This window comes from Brassica rapa, chromosome A09, assembly GCF_000309985.2.
Source record: "Brassica rapa cultivar Chiifu-401-42 chromosome A09, CAAS_Brap_v3.01, whole genome shotgun sequence".
Classification (NCBI taxonomy): domain Eukaryota; kingdom Viridiplantae; phylum Streptophyta; class Magnoliopsida; order Brassicales; family Brassicaceae; genus Brassica; species Brassica rapa.
The window spans coordinates 27,114,583-27,133,296 of NC_024803.2; the positions used below are offsets into that span (position 1 = coordinate 27,114,583).

The 18,714-nt window shown below is 34.8% G+C and overlaps 1 protein-coding gene across 1 annotated transcript; it reads right to left on the reverse strand.

Annotated features, from left to right (window-relative positions):
- Window positions 1-10: 10 nt before the first annotated feature.
- LOC103840378 (probable receptor-like protein kinase At1g30570) lies at window positions 11-3,344 on the reverse strand. The gene has a single exon (XM_009116878.3). The coding sequence runs from the start codon at window positions 2,750-2,752 to the stop codon at window positions 191-193; it is 2,562 nt and encodes an 853-aa protein (XP_009115126.1). The 5' UTR covers window positions 2,753-3,344; the 3' UTR covers window positions 11-190.
- Between the last annotated feature and the right edge of the window lie 15,370 nt (window positions 3,345-18,714).

Sequence of the window (18,714 nt, forward strand, 5' to 3'; positions counted from 1 at the left end):
CTCATCGCACTAACCAAACTAAGCATGCATCTTAAGAAGCAGAAACAAATACGTTAAAAAGCAAATCATATTTGCAAGTGGCATAACATTACAAGCTCCAATTACTAAGAGCTTCTGAATAGATCATAATCAATAATAGAAACAAAAGAACAAAAGAATTATTTTGAGGATAGTCAATCCACTGCTTCCTCTACACCATGTTGTGAAGAGTTGATCCTGTTTGGCTCTTCTCCGCTTCTGAGGAATCTTGATTGGAGCAAGCTTGAAGAGAACTCTCTGGCGCTTCTTCTAACGCTTGGCTGCTCGAAAACGAGTTTTCTCCATTCTGTTTGCGAAGCCAAGCTTCATGAAGCTGCAAAACATACTCCAAGTGCCATAAAACTTCTCCCATCATTGGCCTGTTCTTCCCTTCATCCGCTAAGCACTTCTCCGCTATCTCACCATACTTCTCCAACGACTCAGGACTGTAGTTTCCCCTCAGATTCGGGTCGATGATCGACTCGAGAGATCTTTGCTTTTGCCAGCTTAAAGCCCATTCCGCAAGGTTGATCTGGTCTTTAGGCAAAGTCGGGTTTATAACAGCTCGAGCACAAACAGCTTCAAACAACACAACGCCAAAAGAGTAAACATCTGACTTCTCTGTTAGCTGCTGCCTCCTGAAGTACTCAGGATCAAGATACCCGAAACTCCCTTTCACAGCTGTACTGACATGAGTATGGTCCATTGAAGGTCCAGCTTTAGACAACCCAAAGTCAGACATCTTTGCCACAAAGTTCTCGTCTAGTAATATGTTTGTCGTCTTGACATCTCTGTGGATGATTCCTCTCTCAGACCCCGTGTGAAGGTAATGCAACCCCCTTGCAGAGCCTATACAAGCCTCAAGCCGTTGCTTCCACGACAAAGGAGGAAGGTTGCTTCCAAACAGATGGCTCCTCAGAGTCCCATTAGCCATGTACTCATAGACCAATATCATCTCGTTGTGCTCATCGCAGAACCCGATCAAAGACACCAAATGCCTATGCCTAAGCCTTGAGAGCATCACAATCTCGGTTTCGAATTCAGCAAGCCCTTGCTGAGAATGCGGGGTTGCTCGTTTGATAGCTATGACAGTTCCATCTTCAAGCTCTCCTCTGTACACTTTACCAAACCCTCCAACACCAATAGCTAAACCGTCGTCAAAGTTCTTGGTAGCTGCACGAATCTCGGCTAATGTAAACTTCCTCCCCAATGTAGACGCTGCAAGAGTGTTCAGTCTCAGCGAGCCACCCGCTGCTTTAGCGTTTGTAGTACTGTTGTTCACATGCAAGAACAACGGACGCCAGCCAGGAGGATTGTTCTTGGAGTCATCATCTGATTTGTTCCGCCTCATCTTGCACAAACACACAACCATAGTTACCAAGAACGCCAAAAGAATGATAGTTGCTACACCTGCACCAACACTGATCCAAATAATCCTCATCCTCGAGTTATCCACCGAGTGACCAGAGGAGTCAAACCTCATGAGATGAGCAAGATTCCCATTCTTGCTTAGCTTGAAAATCTCAAGACCACTGAGAAGAGCATCAGTTCCCGAAGCACCAGCTGATGTGTCAGGTCCAAGCTGAATCCAAAGAACGTCGTTCTTAGAGGAGACGGGATCGAAGTAGTCTTGATAAATAGCTTTGTTCTTCCCACCAGCGTGAGCATATATATCGAAGTTACCAGCAGCCGTCTGGTTGTTGATGTATATCCTGAATATCCTCTGGTTCTGCTTATCAACAACCAGCTCGCAGAAATGGAGCCTGACCAAGTAATCGAAGTTAGGATCCACTTCAAACTTCCAAGAGATGTTGAACCTTTTCTCCAAGACTTCAGTGTCTGATGACATGGTCCTAGCAGTTTCATAAACAAGAAGAGGAGCCACAGGTGACTCATTAGCCAAAGCATATGTGATACTCGAGCTGTTGTCGACATGTTCACCAGCGTTTTCAATCACCATGTAGCTTGAATCTGTTTCCCATGTTCTATACAGCTTTAGATCTTGGCTTGGACCTAGCTTGGGACCACCAACGTTTAGCCTATACATAGTCTCCACCCCACGTCCACCTCCCAAACCAAGCTCCACCTCGCTTCCACCAACTTTAGTAACCGAATCTTTGAAAAGCTTGTCATCAACTGAAACAACCTCAATAGCATTGACAAACCCGAAAGATTCTTTCTCTGGTATGAAACTCAAAACGAGCTTCTCCGGTCCAATGGGTAAGAGAAACTCCTTAACCAGAGAAGAGGCGGTGGCGTTGTGGCCAGAGCTTAGCAAGATGAGGTTTTTATGGGCGATTTCTCCCTGGATGTTGATGTCAAGCATCAGTCTCAGACCATTCGCGTACACGCTGAAGGAAGACTCGTTCACGTTGTGGGTTTCCATGGGGAAAGGGCTGAAGTGGAGCCTCACAAAGTAGCTTCCTTGAGGTATCTCGTAGAATGAGTAGTTTAGCGTAGTCGTGAAGACGCGAGCAGACTTGTAAATCTCAGCAAAGGCGGAACTCTTTAAGGGTGTGGGTGAAGTGGCATCGAGTCCTGATGAGCTAAGTGACAAACTGTTGTTGGGAGACAAGTCTCCAACCCAGATTCTTCCATCTGCTTTGGTTGAGGTGTTTGAGCCGCAATCAACAAGGAAACTCTTGGACTGAGCTTCTCCATAGCCAACAACAAAAGTGAAGATTATCAACAGACATAGCACAAGTTCCATAAACTTCTTCCTCTGCTTCAACATAGCAGCCACTCAAAGAGCTCTGCAAGGGCTCACAACGATGCTCAAAGAAAGAAACTCTCTCTCTCTCAAGCAGAAATGAACAGCCTTTTAGGCAATCAAATCCCAAAATGGTGAAACTTTCTATTCAAGAAAGCAATGCAAAGTTAACAAAACAGAGTAAAGATCCCAACTTTTTTTCAGTATATGATCCAATAAGCTGCTAGATCTGAACAGAAGATAGAGCCCACATGAGGTACACAGACAAAAAGTAGGATTCTTTCAGTGAAAAAGAGAAACCAAAATGGGGACGAAGAACCAAAAAGAACAAAGATCTGGGTCTGAACGAAAGAGGAAAACTTTTTGTGAGGAGAAAGGAACAGAGAAGCTGATAGGGTTATCTGGTGGAGGAACTATGAACATGGGTTGTTTGCTGATACAGATGGGAAAAGAGTAAGAACGAATAATAAAATATTTTCTTTGAATATTTGTTTTTTGAGAAAAATATAAAAAAGTAATTCTTTCTGTACTTTATGTTAAAATTAAATCTCTGTTTGCTGCTTGTTTGTTCTCTTCTTCACCGAGAAGTCAAGTACGCATCACCTTCAATCCCTTTTCTTGTCACCTTTGAAATTGATAGCACTCCTACTATTAATCCCTTATATATTAATTGAGAAACATTACGACTTTTAAGTGTAGCCACGTGTCATCACCAAAATGAAATTCAGAATCCTTAGAAAATATGTTGGTCCAATTAAGTATACATTATACTTTTCATTAAACTAATCATACAATTAATTAAAGTGTACAATTACTATTTTATTTTCTTTCCTTAAATAAAACCTACAGAATTACCAAATATGACTAATATATATATGACAATTAATGATTCTAATAATAAAGATTTGATAGCAATTTATATCCCATCCATTGCTTTTGTTTAATTTTATATTATTAAAATAAATTAAATAATAAAATTAGCTATGAAATTAAAATATAGATTTTTTCGTATATGTTATATTTTGAATTTTTAAAAATGACAAAATTACTAAAACTGTTAAAATTATTATGTTAAAAATTAATGATCAATGGTTTAACATCCCCTATATATTAATAGAGAAACATTTTAAAAGTTTAGAACATGTAGTTTGTACTAATTAAAAAAGTGTCAAGATGAGTTGTCACGTAAGTTGAATGCAAATAACTAAAATGACACAAAAATGAGAAAAATATTGAAAATATATAGTATTGACAAGTGAACGTAAACTTCTCATAACCATAATTAACTTTTAAATTGCTAAATCATGATATAAAACGGAGCTGACATAGTTTTATTGTAACTAAATAGTCGGCATGAGATTCTTCGGCTTAAACGTTAGGTTTTTATGTGATAAATAATTTTTTGACTTAAAATATTTTTAAAAATGGGACCAGTTCATTAGTAAACAAATTATGTAGTTAACAAAAAAAATTTTAAAAAATTGTTTAAGGGCCAAATATTAATTCGATCAATAATATAAATTTATTTTCTATACGATATTTCTTAAATAATTTTCATATAAATTTACCCTGCGCAAGGCGCAGGTCTTATCCTAGTTAAAGATAAAATCCGTATTATTTTGGAGTGTTTCGCATATGTAAAATCCGTATATGGTTCTTGATTACTAAATAAAGGACCATCATTATACTGGTCGCCATAGAAAGTACTAACAATTTTACTGGGAAAATTCCATAAAATGATGATGAGTACAGATAGCAAAAAGATTAACAAAACGAATAAATGAAAAAGCAAACTGCGAAATACTAATAAATTAAAAACGATTCCTAGAAAAATAAAAATTTTAAAATTGGAGAGAGAGGGAAAAGATAAAAGAGCGGTGGCAATAATAGGGAAGTGGGTGGTCACATGCACCTGTTCGGTAGATCATCAGCATTCATTAATACTCTTTATTCTTAGTTGCAGATTCCTGTAATACCCTTTCCTTAGCATACGCTTGCGTCGACACATATTAAGGACTTTTTCGTCTTTGTTTACTTGGTCCGTACCGTCCCTAGAAGTACTTAGGGGAAAAAACATTTGTTCACATTTCATATTCATTGTCACAGATCTGTTTATTTTTAAAATTTTATCTTATACCATTATTTACTTTTTAAGCGACAACATCTTAACGGCTCATGTAGCAATGTTACAATTATATTTACTAGAGGTATCACCGCGCTACGCGCAGTTTGTTTGTCTATAAAACTTACATGTATATTTTTAATATTAAACTTAAATGGCAAAATTTAATTATATAACTTATTTGTTTTGATATAATATTTAACAAATTAGAAGGATTATTTTGAAAAATATAAGTTTTTTTCTTCAAAATATTGTTAATTTATATTTTAATATATATTTTAGATTTAAACATAGTTAAAAATTCTATTAATCTTTTAGTAATCATGTTAAATTTTATTAAAAGTTCAAATACTATATATTTAATAAATTTTTAATAATTTCTATTATTTTATGTTTCATTTATTTCTCTATAAGTAATCTGATTTAATTTTTAAACTATTATTTGAAGAATAGGTAAATGACCTTCATTTCATATATATATATATATATATATATATATATATTCATAAATGTGTAATCATTTTGAATACTTAAATCTGTAAAGTTTGATGACCAATAAAAATTATTCAATAATCATTAATTTGAAACTATAGTTTTTCAATATTAAAATTTGTTTGGTATTTACTATTTTTTAAATGATAATTTATGAAAAATGTGAAATTGGGAGATTTCAATGAGGATGATTCCATGTTTAGATACTACGTAAAACTACTTTGGATAGATTATGCGTATTTCAAATATGCAGATGTTATTAGTCATTGTTGTTGTGTAAAAAATAATATATATAACATTGCAATATTGTTTGTATGTTAGAGTAGAAACATACTTCCATTACTATTTTACACTCTTAAATTAATTATTAATTATTAAACAGTTTAAAATGGAGTTAAAATAGCGGAAATCATCATATAAATTTTTCGAGATTTGAAAAACTTTCTCATATTGCATCGATTGGTGATGTTCTAACCTAAATTGATCTTTACAGAAAATTATTTCATAATGCATTGATTGGTGACTAAATTGAACTTTACACAAAATTATTTGGTATAGCTTTATAAATAAATGATGGAAAATTAATCTAATGCTATATATATATGATAGACTGGAAATAACAACTAAAAGAATTACAGTAAATTTCTCAAATTACTCGTTTAAGATTTAATAACTCACAAAGAGGAACATGACTAAAACATGTTTCATTAAAGAAGTAAAAGACCATTCTACCTTTATTTTATAGATTTAAATATAATAATTATTTAAATAAAAATACAATAATAATTTTTATTTTTAAATAATACAGTTTTGAATTCGAAATTTTTTATTTTTTCAGATTTTTCAATATTTTAACTTGAAATCCCAAATTATTACTGAAACTAAAAAATTTTATGTTGAAATTGTGTAGTTTGTTTTAAAGAAAAATCATGTACACACCCCTCTAATTTAAACCATAATTCTATATTAGTTAACCATAGAAGTATAAATATCTATTTATCTTTTAATAAAATCTCTTTTTGTCATTTTGACCCTTGAATGCTATATTGGTAACAAAAAAATTCTAGGTCATCCTAAAAAACTTCTCAGAAAAGTATTTGTAATGAGCTAATCAAAAGCCACAAACATATTTTAATTTTTACTTTAATAGTATATGCTGATATGTTTCAGTGGTACACACCAAAAGCCACAAAGTTTCATTAATTATTTACTTTATTTAGTATATACAAATCTTGTATGTTCTGACAAACGTTTAGACATAACTTTATTTTAATTTATTTTGATATCAATTTTACAAAACACTAGAGATTTTTTCCGCGCTTCGCGCGGATTGTGTCTTATAATTTTATTTTATTTATAATATTATTTGTCGGTTTTTTATTTTACATTAATTTCTTGTTTTTCCAATGTTAGTTTTTCTTAATTTAAATTTATATGTTTATAATTTTTCATTTTTATTGTTGTAGATGGAGAATTATATTTTTTATTGATGATTTTTTGTATGTGATATAAACTTTTTGAAATTTTAAAATAATGTTATGTATAGTACGATTAACACATTAAAGAAGAGAAACATATTTAGGCACATTTTACACATGTTTTATATGCATAATTTTAAACATTATATATGTATATATTATAAGTTTGAAACATGTAAATGCTTTCTAAAGCTAAATACTTGTTATCAGTTTACATAACTTATCGAAAGTTTTATCTCTTTTTAAATTCAAATCACAGAAAAATATATATCAAAAAGTCAGTATAGATGGGTTTTTTGGGTTTTTAAATCAACACTGAAAAATTACATGAATCAGATAAAAACAGTTTTATAAACAACTTGATAAAATTTGACCGAGCCAAAGATTTTCACACAATATGTTCTTTCTTCTTCAAATTGCGAAGAGCCTATAGGCACAAGAAAAAAAATCATAATTTTTGTTTTCACTTATATAACATTTTTTCTCCTTTACACACGAAGTTTATTACACTGCTATAAGCAATGGAGAACTCTATTCATATAAGATTCACATCTATGCATTTTGACAAAGAAGAATTTTGGCCATTTTTAGTTTCGGAATGGACCAACTTCAGTCATATACACTATATTTTCTCTATGATTCATATCTTACAATTTTAATATATGTGCAGATTTCCATGTGAAAAAGCACGCACACCATCTATCATTCAACCTATTACTTTTTCCAAAGTAAACACTATAATCCTCGTTTGGTTAGCTCCACAAACTTATCTCTTTGGATCACTTTACTAAAAAATATGGATACTAATGTCAGAAAAGAATATAAACACTATCAACAATAAATATTGGCACAAGACTATTTGGTTCAAGGAACATATTCCACGTAATGCGTTTATATCATGGATGGCTTTGCGGAGAAGACTGCCAACCAAGGATCGCTTGAAGCGTTGGGGGTTAAATGTCTCAGGAACATGCGTCCTTTGTAATCTGAAAATAGAGACTCACCATCATCTCTTCTTTGAGTGCTCTTTCTCTCGCTTGATATGGAAGCCTTTTGCTGTTGAAGTTTAGATTTCTCCTCCGGCTGATCTACACTCTGTTGCAGCCTGGATCAATCAACCTCGCGTCAACGCAGATACGCATGCTACTCCAGTCATCAAGCTCTACTTTCAGTCAGCCATCTACCTGCTGTGGAAAGAGCGTAATGCTCGTGTGTTCACAGCTGTCTCCTCACCTTCATCAGTCATCCTTGCCTCTCTCGACCGTATGATGTGTGACCGTCTTCTCTCTTACCCGGCAAGTTCTTTTTTCTCTTTTTCTCTACTTCTTTTTATCTTTCTTGTATAAGACCTCCTTAAGGCTTTTTTTATCCTGAGTTGTTGTTGGTTATTTTTGTTTCCTTGTTGTAATAAGTTGTTTAAAAACAACAGTGTAACCTTTCAGAAAATGATAATCTTAACATCTTACCCAAAAAAAGCCAACAAATATTGACTTATTTATGTAAATATATATTTTATTTTAAATCATTATAGTGGACGAAGAAAACACTATAATTTGTACAACAAATTTTCTTAGATTCACCTCATCATACTCACCATTTTACCATTTTAATTACATAATTTTACATGAGCTTCTTCACCCTCCCCGGTTATTTTCTCTTTATTTATAATAACTACAATATAAAGTATAAACTACAAATATTATAAATTAATAATTTATTTACCCTTGATGTCTAATGATTAAAAATAGAACATAATTCAATATAGATATATGATTCTATTAATAAATTAGCAGTTACGAATTTGAAATTTCTAGAAATATCAAAAGTCATATGTTAGTTAATTATTTTCTAAATAATATTTATTTCTAATTCTTTTTGGATGAGAATATTTTGGCTGAGGTGGATAGTCTCAAAAGCCTTGAATTTAGTCCCTTTTATATAGTAGGATTTAGAGTAGACATCAAAGTAACTCTTAAGATAATTTTTAATTTTATTTTTACTGAATTTTAATTTTTATTTATAAATATGATTTTTTTAACAAATTAAACACAACGTATTCATTTAGTTAGTTAAACGTTTTATGTTGTTTATCTGAAAATATCATATGAAGTACACTCTAAGAGAATGCTAAAATTGGCTTAATCATAGAGATTTTTTTGTGTTACACCCAACTGCTGACTTATATATTTTAATTTGTTGCAAATGTATTATGTATGTTTTTTATTATCTGTTTCCTCTTTTCTACAACATTAACTTAAGAAATTATTTTTTTCGTAAGTGTTCTTGCATGTAAATGTTAATTACTTTATCAATATTGAGATTTGAGAGTATAATATATATATTAAAGTGTATTATATTTGGCTATAAAAGAAGAATATATAGTGCAACAAACATAGTTAAGGAGAAGAAAATATCTCTAGATTCGATATTTTTTAATTATGTTGATTGATTGTTAATGTCCATTTAGTTATCATGTAGGGTTTTCTAGTATTTGTTTGGGCAGTTAATTTTTCTTAGTCATCTTGTTTTGTTATTTTATAGCATGTTCTATTTTAAGTAAAATTAATGAAAACTTGACGTTTTGATTTTCTTTCAGCCAGCGAAGTGGAGATCGAAGGAAAAAGGAGCATCGTATACGTCGGCTATGGTTTAATAAATTAATAATCAAAGGTTTTTTTTTGCAAGGAAATATGATATGGCAATTTGAAAATATATGGTTGGCTGATTTTCTTTGCTGATGTGGACAGCCTCTCCTTTCAAATTATTCTTCTTTTAGTATAGTATATATTAGGGTGTAACTGGTAATCAAGTTTAGGAATGCTATGAATGCAAAGAATTAAAAAAATGGAATGCCAACTAATGGAATGATGGAAGTTATGGAATGAAATAAATGGAATAGATAACTACAGAGAAATAATTTTGTAACACAAATGGTAACTTTTTAAAGGAATGGAATGGAATGGAATGGAATGAAAATAACATTTAATTTAAATTAAATAATGTTAAAAAGAAACACAAATATTTATTTAAACTTTGCTTAAAACTAAACATCTTTATTGCCAAAACAATAATATCTAACGAGTACAATGTTTTGCAATCCAAATATCCTTAGCAATCTGATCACGAACAGCTTTCATATATGCTCCAGCCACCGTGTCATCCTCATTTCGAACACTCTGATTATCATTTGTATCATCACTGATATTTTGATTACCATGCAGAACATCATTTCCTGCTTCTGCCTCTTCAAACTCAACATCTCTGATGTTGCTTCGACGGATGAAATTGTGAAGGCCCATTGTAGCAAATATAACACGTCTTTGTACAGAAATACCATACCTCGGAAATTCATTTAAAACCCTCCATTTTTTTTCCAAACTCCAAATGTTCGCTCAATTACAGAACGGAGGGATGCATGCCATCTGTTAAACATCTCTTTGCTATTTCGTGGCGCTTCACCATTCAAAAATTCTTCTAGATGATATCGAGTTCCACAATTACGCTGTTTTCGATATGGAGCTAAGTAACCTCGACTATTTGCATATCCAGAGTCTACAAGGTAATATTTACCTTCTGGAGGTGTGGGAAACATAGGATCATCCCGAATTGCTGTAGCTAAAACTCGTGCATCATGGGCTGACCCTGCCATCCCGACAAAACAATACGTGAAAAGCATATATGCATCGCACATGGCCAAAACATTAAGGCTTGTTGTTCCTTTCCGACTTATGAAACGTATGGAATCTTTTCCAGGAGTAACCATAACTGGTACGTGTGTCCCATCTAATGCTCCCACGAAGCCACTGAAAAAGGGCCAGTATCGACCATCTCCTTCTAGACGATTAGATATAGCTTCCATTTCTTGAATTGTACGTGGTCGCATATAGTCTACAGCCATTCTTTCCATTGCCCCAAGTACTTCATGAAACTTTCGTCCTATTGTCTCTTGTGCGTGTCCAAATCTTGTCATTTTGCCCACAAAGAATAAGGAAGATTGCAACGCTCTCATCAACGCATACACTATGAGTGTCTTGTAAGCCACACCTGCCTTTAAGTAGCTCACACAGACGTGTAAATCCCTCTCGACTCATTCTCACTAACCTTTGACATGAAACTTCATTCTCATAAATCTGATTTCTGATTATACACCATCCTTTACCCTTTTCTTGACTCATTGGTTCCTTGTAGAAAAATCTACAATAGTAGTCCATTTCAGGAGAGATGTAAGCGTGTAATATCTCATCTTCTTCCAATAATATCAACTCAGTAAGCTCTTCATCAGACATGTTTTCAATTCCAACAGAAAGTAATTCTGCAATGCGAAGCTCCTGATAAAATAACCAATAGTTGCAAGTAAATAAATAATTATGTAAGAATCAATAAGATTTATTGAAAGATATACGAAAAGTGATGATTAATAAAATATTTTATTAAAAGAAAGGATTACAGAAAAAATTATTACTAAATTAATAAAATCATTAAATTAAATTTGCTTATAACCCAGAACTTAAACCTAACGAGTTAGCTCCAAGAACCCCAAGTAAAGATGAAAAACTAGTCCCAGCAGGTCCTGATTCGAACATTCCTTGTCCCTGACTAAAACTTGGTGAAGCTCTTGTGGTAATTCCAGCCATTTGTGAATGTGCTAGTGGGACAAGAGACGTTGGGGTGTTGGAAGTCTCTCTTAAGTTGATGATTTGGCATGAATCACCATATCTATCAACACCACTTGCTGCCCACCAAAAGCATCCCATCGGTTCCACATCCAATGTTTCTAGTAGAGCCAAAGCATCTTCAAAAGTTGCTTTCTGGTAGTGTCGTGACCGTAAAACATCTAACAAGTTTGTGTGAGACTCTTCCATACGCTGAAAGCCACTTTGGATTTGTGTCTCGAAATTGACTCTTCTTCTATTCGTACGCTTAGTAGATGTACTTTGGACACGCAGAATTGACTTGTTTGCACGAGGTGGAGAACGATGTGCTTCTTCTCTAATGGGAAATTCATCATCTGAAGCTATGAGGCTAATCGGTTCTGAAGGAAGTCGGGTTCCACTATCTTCTGCAGTATCTGCCACTGTTGTTTCATCATCACTAGCTTCCTCCGCTTGCATTTGCTGGATATGTTCGCCGAGCATGAATGGTGAATAACGTTCATCTTGATCCAAATCATGCTCTCCATAAATTTGATCGAGTAGCTCTTTAAAAGGAAGAGGTTTGCTTTGCAACACTCGTATAAATTTTCCATTAGTTGTTCCAGCCTCCTATAATATATTTTTAAAAATATATATATAAGGAAGCTTCACACTACGTGTAGTATATATTTTATAAATATTTTGGGAACTTACCGCAACTCGATCGTCCCACCATGAACTAGTCATTTCAATTTGTTCCGTTGTAGGATTAACTCGGACACCGGTACGGTTGATTAACATATTGTAATGCTGTCGTAGACGACGCATGTAGTCTAGTCTATTTTTCATCTCAGGCTCAAAAATAATCTTATCACAGGTCATTTCATAGTATTTTTCTTCTATTCTCTTTTTAGCTGGATTGTCTGGCAATCTTATCGTGTAGTCCTTTGCTTTTAGCTCAACATTCACGAGGTTTAGCAAAATCTCAGTTTTTCTTGGGATCCAGTAGTTATACTAAAATAATTATAAAAGTATATGTTATATGTAAGTTTCAATAAACTAAAATAAGTTAAATTTGTGTTGTCAAACTTACTTTTCCTGCACGGTTTGCTGGTGTGTCATCAGTGGATTTGTCTTTGCGGTTAAGTCGACCTCCATTTCCATCACGGTTTGTTGACGTCTCAGCATGTGACTTATCCTTACGATTTAGTCGACTTTTGTTGCATGTTTTGCTGCTTCCTGATCTATTCATCATATTGCTGTCGAAAAAGGATAGTCATTATTTAAAATATGGAGTATGATTAGAATCATGATCGCATGAAGAAAGAATAGAAAAGTAACTTTGGAGGAAGTGTCATTTGCAATAAAGCTTTGAATAACTAACATAATAGCAATACTAATCCTTTTTTTATAAAACCTTAACAAGAATATTGATCACTAAAGCACAGATTCTACACAACTTCGATATATAGCAAACAAAACGTACTAGGCTATATACAACGTAACGATCAAGAAACGGTAAAATTTAAGCTTTTTCTCAGAAAAAAAAACAGTATAGCAATTATGAAAGGAAATAAGACTTACCAGGAGAAAGCAAATTTTGATCGGTGGGTTTGATTACGTATTAATGTTTAAATAAGAAGAAAATGTTGCTATTAGTTAGTAACAAACCTTAAAAATCTACCAGAACAGAATTTTAAATTTTAAAACCTTAATAAAGCTAGTTACAATGGTGTTTTTGAGAGGATTGGAATAAAGCTAATTTAGGATACTAAGCCCACCTTTATATAAAAAAATTCTGAGTGACCTAAGTTTACGCATAGTGGAGAAGATATACTCATATAATATAGTAATTAATATTTATATTTACTAAAAAGTTAATCTTTCCCTGACTCGGTTATCGATGCAGAGCAAATGAAAACTTCCTGACCGCCCTTCCGCCGTGCAACCGCCGTCGTTCACGCCTGGTGAACCCCCTCCCCTCATATCTCCCGACCCTACTGACCCTTCCTCCCCCCTCTCACCAGTCAACTTCTCCCCTCTACCCAACCTCTCAAAACCTTCAACTAGAAGTTCTTCATTCCGACGAAGTTTCTCTGCTGCCCGTCAAACTGCGGTTGTCTCTGGACCACAGGACCCCTCAACTACCACAAATGAAGCTCAAACTGACTTTGTAAACTCAACTGGAGAGAATCAAAAATCTGCTACTACTGTTCAAGAAACTGGATGTAAAGCTTCCACCTTGAACTCTGCGCCCGAGCCAAAATCTGTTGATCCTAACCCTCAAAATCCTTCTATCCTTCTCCCTAAATCTTCAACCCCCATCCTTACTAGCACAGCCGCCGGCCCCTCCCACTCAGTAACCTTATCTCCCCCATTGTTACTTCAACTGAAACATTGTTACCGTCTCAGTCTAAAGGCCCACCACCCTCCCAAAATCCCCACCTCTGTTTCTAACTCCCATACCCACAAGCCCCCTCCTTCTCTGTCACTGGTAGAAAGGCTGAGAGTGTCTGAATATAAAATACTCAAGCGCTTAGCGCCAGTCTATGTCTCTGAAAATGGTAGACCTCGTATCATTATACCTGATGAAGTTTTCCATAAAGGTGCAGAGATCCATAAGGACTTTATCATATGTTACTTCAATGGCAAGTCTCCACCTTTTAGCCAGATTCAAAGTATCTTTAACTACATGTGGGGTAAATGCAAGATGTTATAAATTCATAATAATCCTCTGAATCGTTCAGTTATTGTAAGGATCTCGAGTGATTACCTGAGAAAGAAGATCTTGGAGAAATGTATTTGGCATGTGCGAGACTCCATGTTCCACACAACTCAATGGTCTTCTGCGCACTCCATGTCTACTCCTCCTCTCAAAGCCATTCAGATATGGGCTCACTTGACTGGTGTGTGCTTCTAGACCTCTGATATGATGAAGGTTTAAGTCTTGTGGCTGGTCTTGTAGGTGAATCTAAGGAGACTAGCAATTTCACTAAGAACCTTGTAAGTCTTATAGTGGTTCATGTAAAAGTTGAAGTTGACCTTACAAAGCATCTTCCTCCGGTTGTAGAGTTTCAGAGACAGAGTGATGAGGTGGTAGAAGTACTTGTTCACTACCCCTGGGTCTCTCCCACCTGTTCCCACTCTAAGGAACAATGTCACATCGTCAGGAACTGTCTTACATATTCTCCACCTGATCAAAACACAGAAAAGAAACAAGATCAGCAGACTCATAAGCAGAAAGGTAAGCAACAAGCTAGGTATCAATCAAAATAGAACAATCCCTCAACCACACCCGTCTCTTCCACATACCCCAAGCCTTGCTTCAAAGTCTGACCCACCCTCAACTACCCTCCCCCCCCTCCCATCTCCCACTCCTCCTCCCTTGCCCACTAAAACCCCCACCCTTCCTTCCTTGCCCATTAAAACCCCCATCGCCCCCTCTAACTGACCCTATGGCTCTAGACAGTGCTGTTTCAAAGCATTCTGATGACTTTATCTCCTCAATTTGTGTCACTTGGTCCTCTTTGAAACGTTCCAGGTCCTCCCCTACTCTTTCACCTCCTTTAGCCACTCATCCCTCCTCTACCTCGCAGACTATCATCACCACCACCAAAAATTCAATCCCCATGACCTAACCTCTTTTAACCCTTTTGCTCCTCTTTCTGAAAACTTCACTGCTACCACACCCGTCTCTTCCACATACCCCAAGCCTTGCTTCAAAGTCTGACCCACCCTCAACTACCCCCCCCTCCCATCTCCCACTCCTCCTCCCTTGCCCACTAAAACCCCCACCCTTCCTTCCTTGCCCATTAAAACCCCCATCGCCCCCTCTAACTGACCCTATGGCTCTAGACAGTGCTGTTTCAAAGCATTCTGATGACTTTATCTCCTCAATTCGGGTTACTTGGTCCTCTTTGAAACGTTCCAGGTCCTCCCCTACTCTTTCACCTCCTTTAGCCACTCATCCCTCCTCTACCTCGCAGACTATCATCACCACCACCAAAAATTCAATCCCCATGACCTAACCTCTTTTAACCCTTTTGCTCCTCTTTCTGAAAACTTCGCTGCTACTTCAGCTTTTTTGCCTTTCAGTTTACCCACTCAAATGGGTGATCCTCCCCCCCCCCCTTCGTACAAAACTCTCTTTTTGGAATGTCTGTGGACTTAATGAGCCGGACAAGCATAGGCCTTTTAGTAGTTGGCTAGCTAGCCATAACCCCATTTTTGTTACCATTCTCAAAACCCATATTAAAGAACCTTCGTTGAACCATCTAATGATCAAACTCTGCCCTAACTGGAACTTTGTATCTAATCATGCCTCTGACCCCGATAGTCGCATTATCAAAATCTGGAAACACCCTTTAGCTGTCAATGTGATTCACCAATCTTCCTAGTGTATGACGTGTGTGCTGAATCTCCTAGGTCAACCTCCAATTTACTACATGGCTGTATATGCATCCAATCTTAGTTCAGAACGCGTGGACCTCTGGGCTGACCTTCTGAATCTACATGATACCTTGGGCTTTGAAGATAAAAATTGGATCATAGGTGGTGATTTCAACCAGATTATCTACCCTAATGAGCATTCCAACCCTGGCTCCACCGTACCTGACAGCCTTATGTATCAGTTGCAAGATTGCTTCCTGCAACTCGGAGTGTTTGACCTTCATTTTCTCGGCTCTGGCCATTCTTGGACAAATAATCAGCCAGAAAATCCTACAGCCAAAAAGCTTGATAGACTACTTATCAATAGCAACATCATCTCAGCTTTTCCCCACTGCCTAGCCACATTCCTCCCCCTCCCCCCCCTCCCCTCATCTCAGACCACTCCCCATGCTTTCTAGACCTAGCCTATCAACTCCTTAAAGCTGGAACCAAACCATATAAATTCCAAAATAACCTTACTAAACACCCAAGCTTCGCTCAGGTGGTTTATGAGGGTTGGTTGCGTGCTGGAAGTGAGAGTCAAAGTCTTGCCCATCTCTGCTAGAAACTGAAAATGATAAAGAGTGACTTGAAACAACTAAATAGAGAGAATTTCTCGAAAATTCAAGAGAGAGTTTCTGAAACTTACAATTTGCTGCAACATGTGCAGGTTCAAACGCTTGAAAATCCAACCCAGCTACTTTCCAGGCAGAGAGGGAATTGCATAAAAAATAGCTATTGTTGCGTGACATTGAAGAGAGTTTCTTTCGGCAGAAGTCACGGATCAATTGGCTTACTGAAGGGGACCTGAACACCACCTTCTTTCATCGCATGTGTCAAAATCGTTAGGAAGAAGTTGAAAAAACTCTCTAAGAACTCTCGTTCTGTCTCGCATCGAATGGTGGAGACGAAAGGTAATCGAAAACCCTAATATGAAACGATGTTCATCGCCGCGTTTACATTTGGAGAAACTCATTATGGGCTCGCCAATCTGAACGAAGGTAAGGCCCAAATCAAATTAAAAGCCTACATAATACATAATTTAATGAAACGCAGCGGATCAATGACACGTGGCGAACGCATGAGACTCTATTTTCCTATGCGGATGAAAGAGAAGATAATTTTCTTCTTCTTTATGTTATTAGATGTTGGTATATTGACAGTTTTTATTCTAATCATATATAAAACAACATATGTACAAAAATTAGTAAATGTCCTCCAACTATAATGAAAACTAGATTTTGACCCGCGCTTTGAAAGAGCGAGATATTTTTCGTTGAAATTTTAATTAATCCATCTATTTGTTCACTAATATGTTTAGGCATGTGAGTTCAATTTTCAGTTCGACTGTAATTTGTTTTTTTTTTTTGGTTTTCGGTTTTTGGTTTTGGTTGTGATTTTGTTTTTTTCGAATTAAAAAATATAGGGACCGTTCGATTATTTGTGATTAATTAGTTTAGCTCTCAGTTTGATTGGGAAAAAATATTGAAAACTCAATAAATTTTCGAGTTTAATTTGGTGCTGGTTCGGTACCTGTTTTGGATAATACGGTTTAAAATCACATTTTTGTATTTTTAGAAAAAAATCGGGTAAATTTAAATATTTAACATATAATATTCTTGTGATTTCAATGTATTCAGAAATTCGTATCTTACATAGTAATATTTCTTCTCTTTTATAAATCTATTTATATTGAAGTTGATTTTAATAGGAAAATAAATTATATTTAAAACTCTTACAATATATAATAACTTCCCGAAAACTATCAAGATTTTTTATTTTAAAATTAAAATTTATAATACAAAATAAGAACCATTTGAAAATTAATTCATAAAAATAACTATTTTTAATAAGAACAAAACTATCCATGTTTATGTTAACGAATATAAAAAAGTAAAAAACTGAGCTTTAAAGCCTATAGGATCAAAAATTACATGAAGGGTTACTGGTAAAGTGGGCTTACAAATCAACGACCAACTTTTGTTTTCTATAACCAAACCCAAAACAGGTTTAAGTATCCTAAAACCGACAAAAGAGAATGCTTAGGTTTTAGGAGAAATTTGGGGAGAAAGTTGGAGGATCTTCTCTTTATTATCGAATATCTCTATCTTTTAAGATTAGTATTCGAAAAATTCAGTTTCCATGTCAAACAGAATATATTCTCTGCATGTTCATCAAGTTAATTTAGTTAAATCGGAAAATCTTGTATCTATATATTATCTTTTGAATTTATTGTATGTAGGAATTACGAAAATGGATGTTACATAGAATATTCTTGGAATTTATTTGATTTGAATCCGAAAATCTATGAGTTTCTATTTATTACGTTTTATATTTATATTAATATACCAAATTTGGTAAATATAAATATTTAATTATATAAATATTATTGGCTGTTTAAAAGGTCAATAACATTGAAAACCAATGATTTTGAAATATGCTAACCCTATACTATAATAGTATAATTAATATTACTGAAAGATAATATTTAATATATTTCCGCAATTTCGTATAAGAAAATTTTAAATAAGACATAGGCATTATAATAAACTCCAACATATTTGGTATAGTTTTTTGGACAATGGGTTTTTGATGGTGTTAATAGGGTTTGAATAGAGTTAGGGTTTGAATAGAGTTTTAAGGTATAGGGTTAGAACACAAATGAATAAGAATGGGTTAGTAAACATACACGAAATGGGCTTAAAAAATGATGGATAAATTGTTTAAATTATTGGGCTATTTTTGTTTAGTTGGACAGAAACATAACATGTTATTTCTAATTTGTTGGGATTTTAATATCCAAAAACCATTAAAAGCAATTGAAAAAGGTAATGA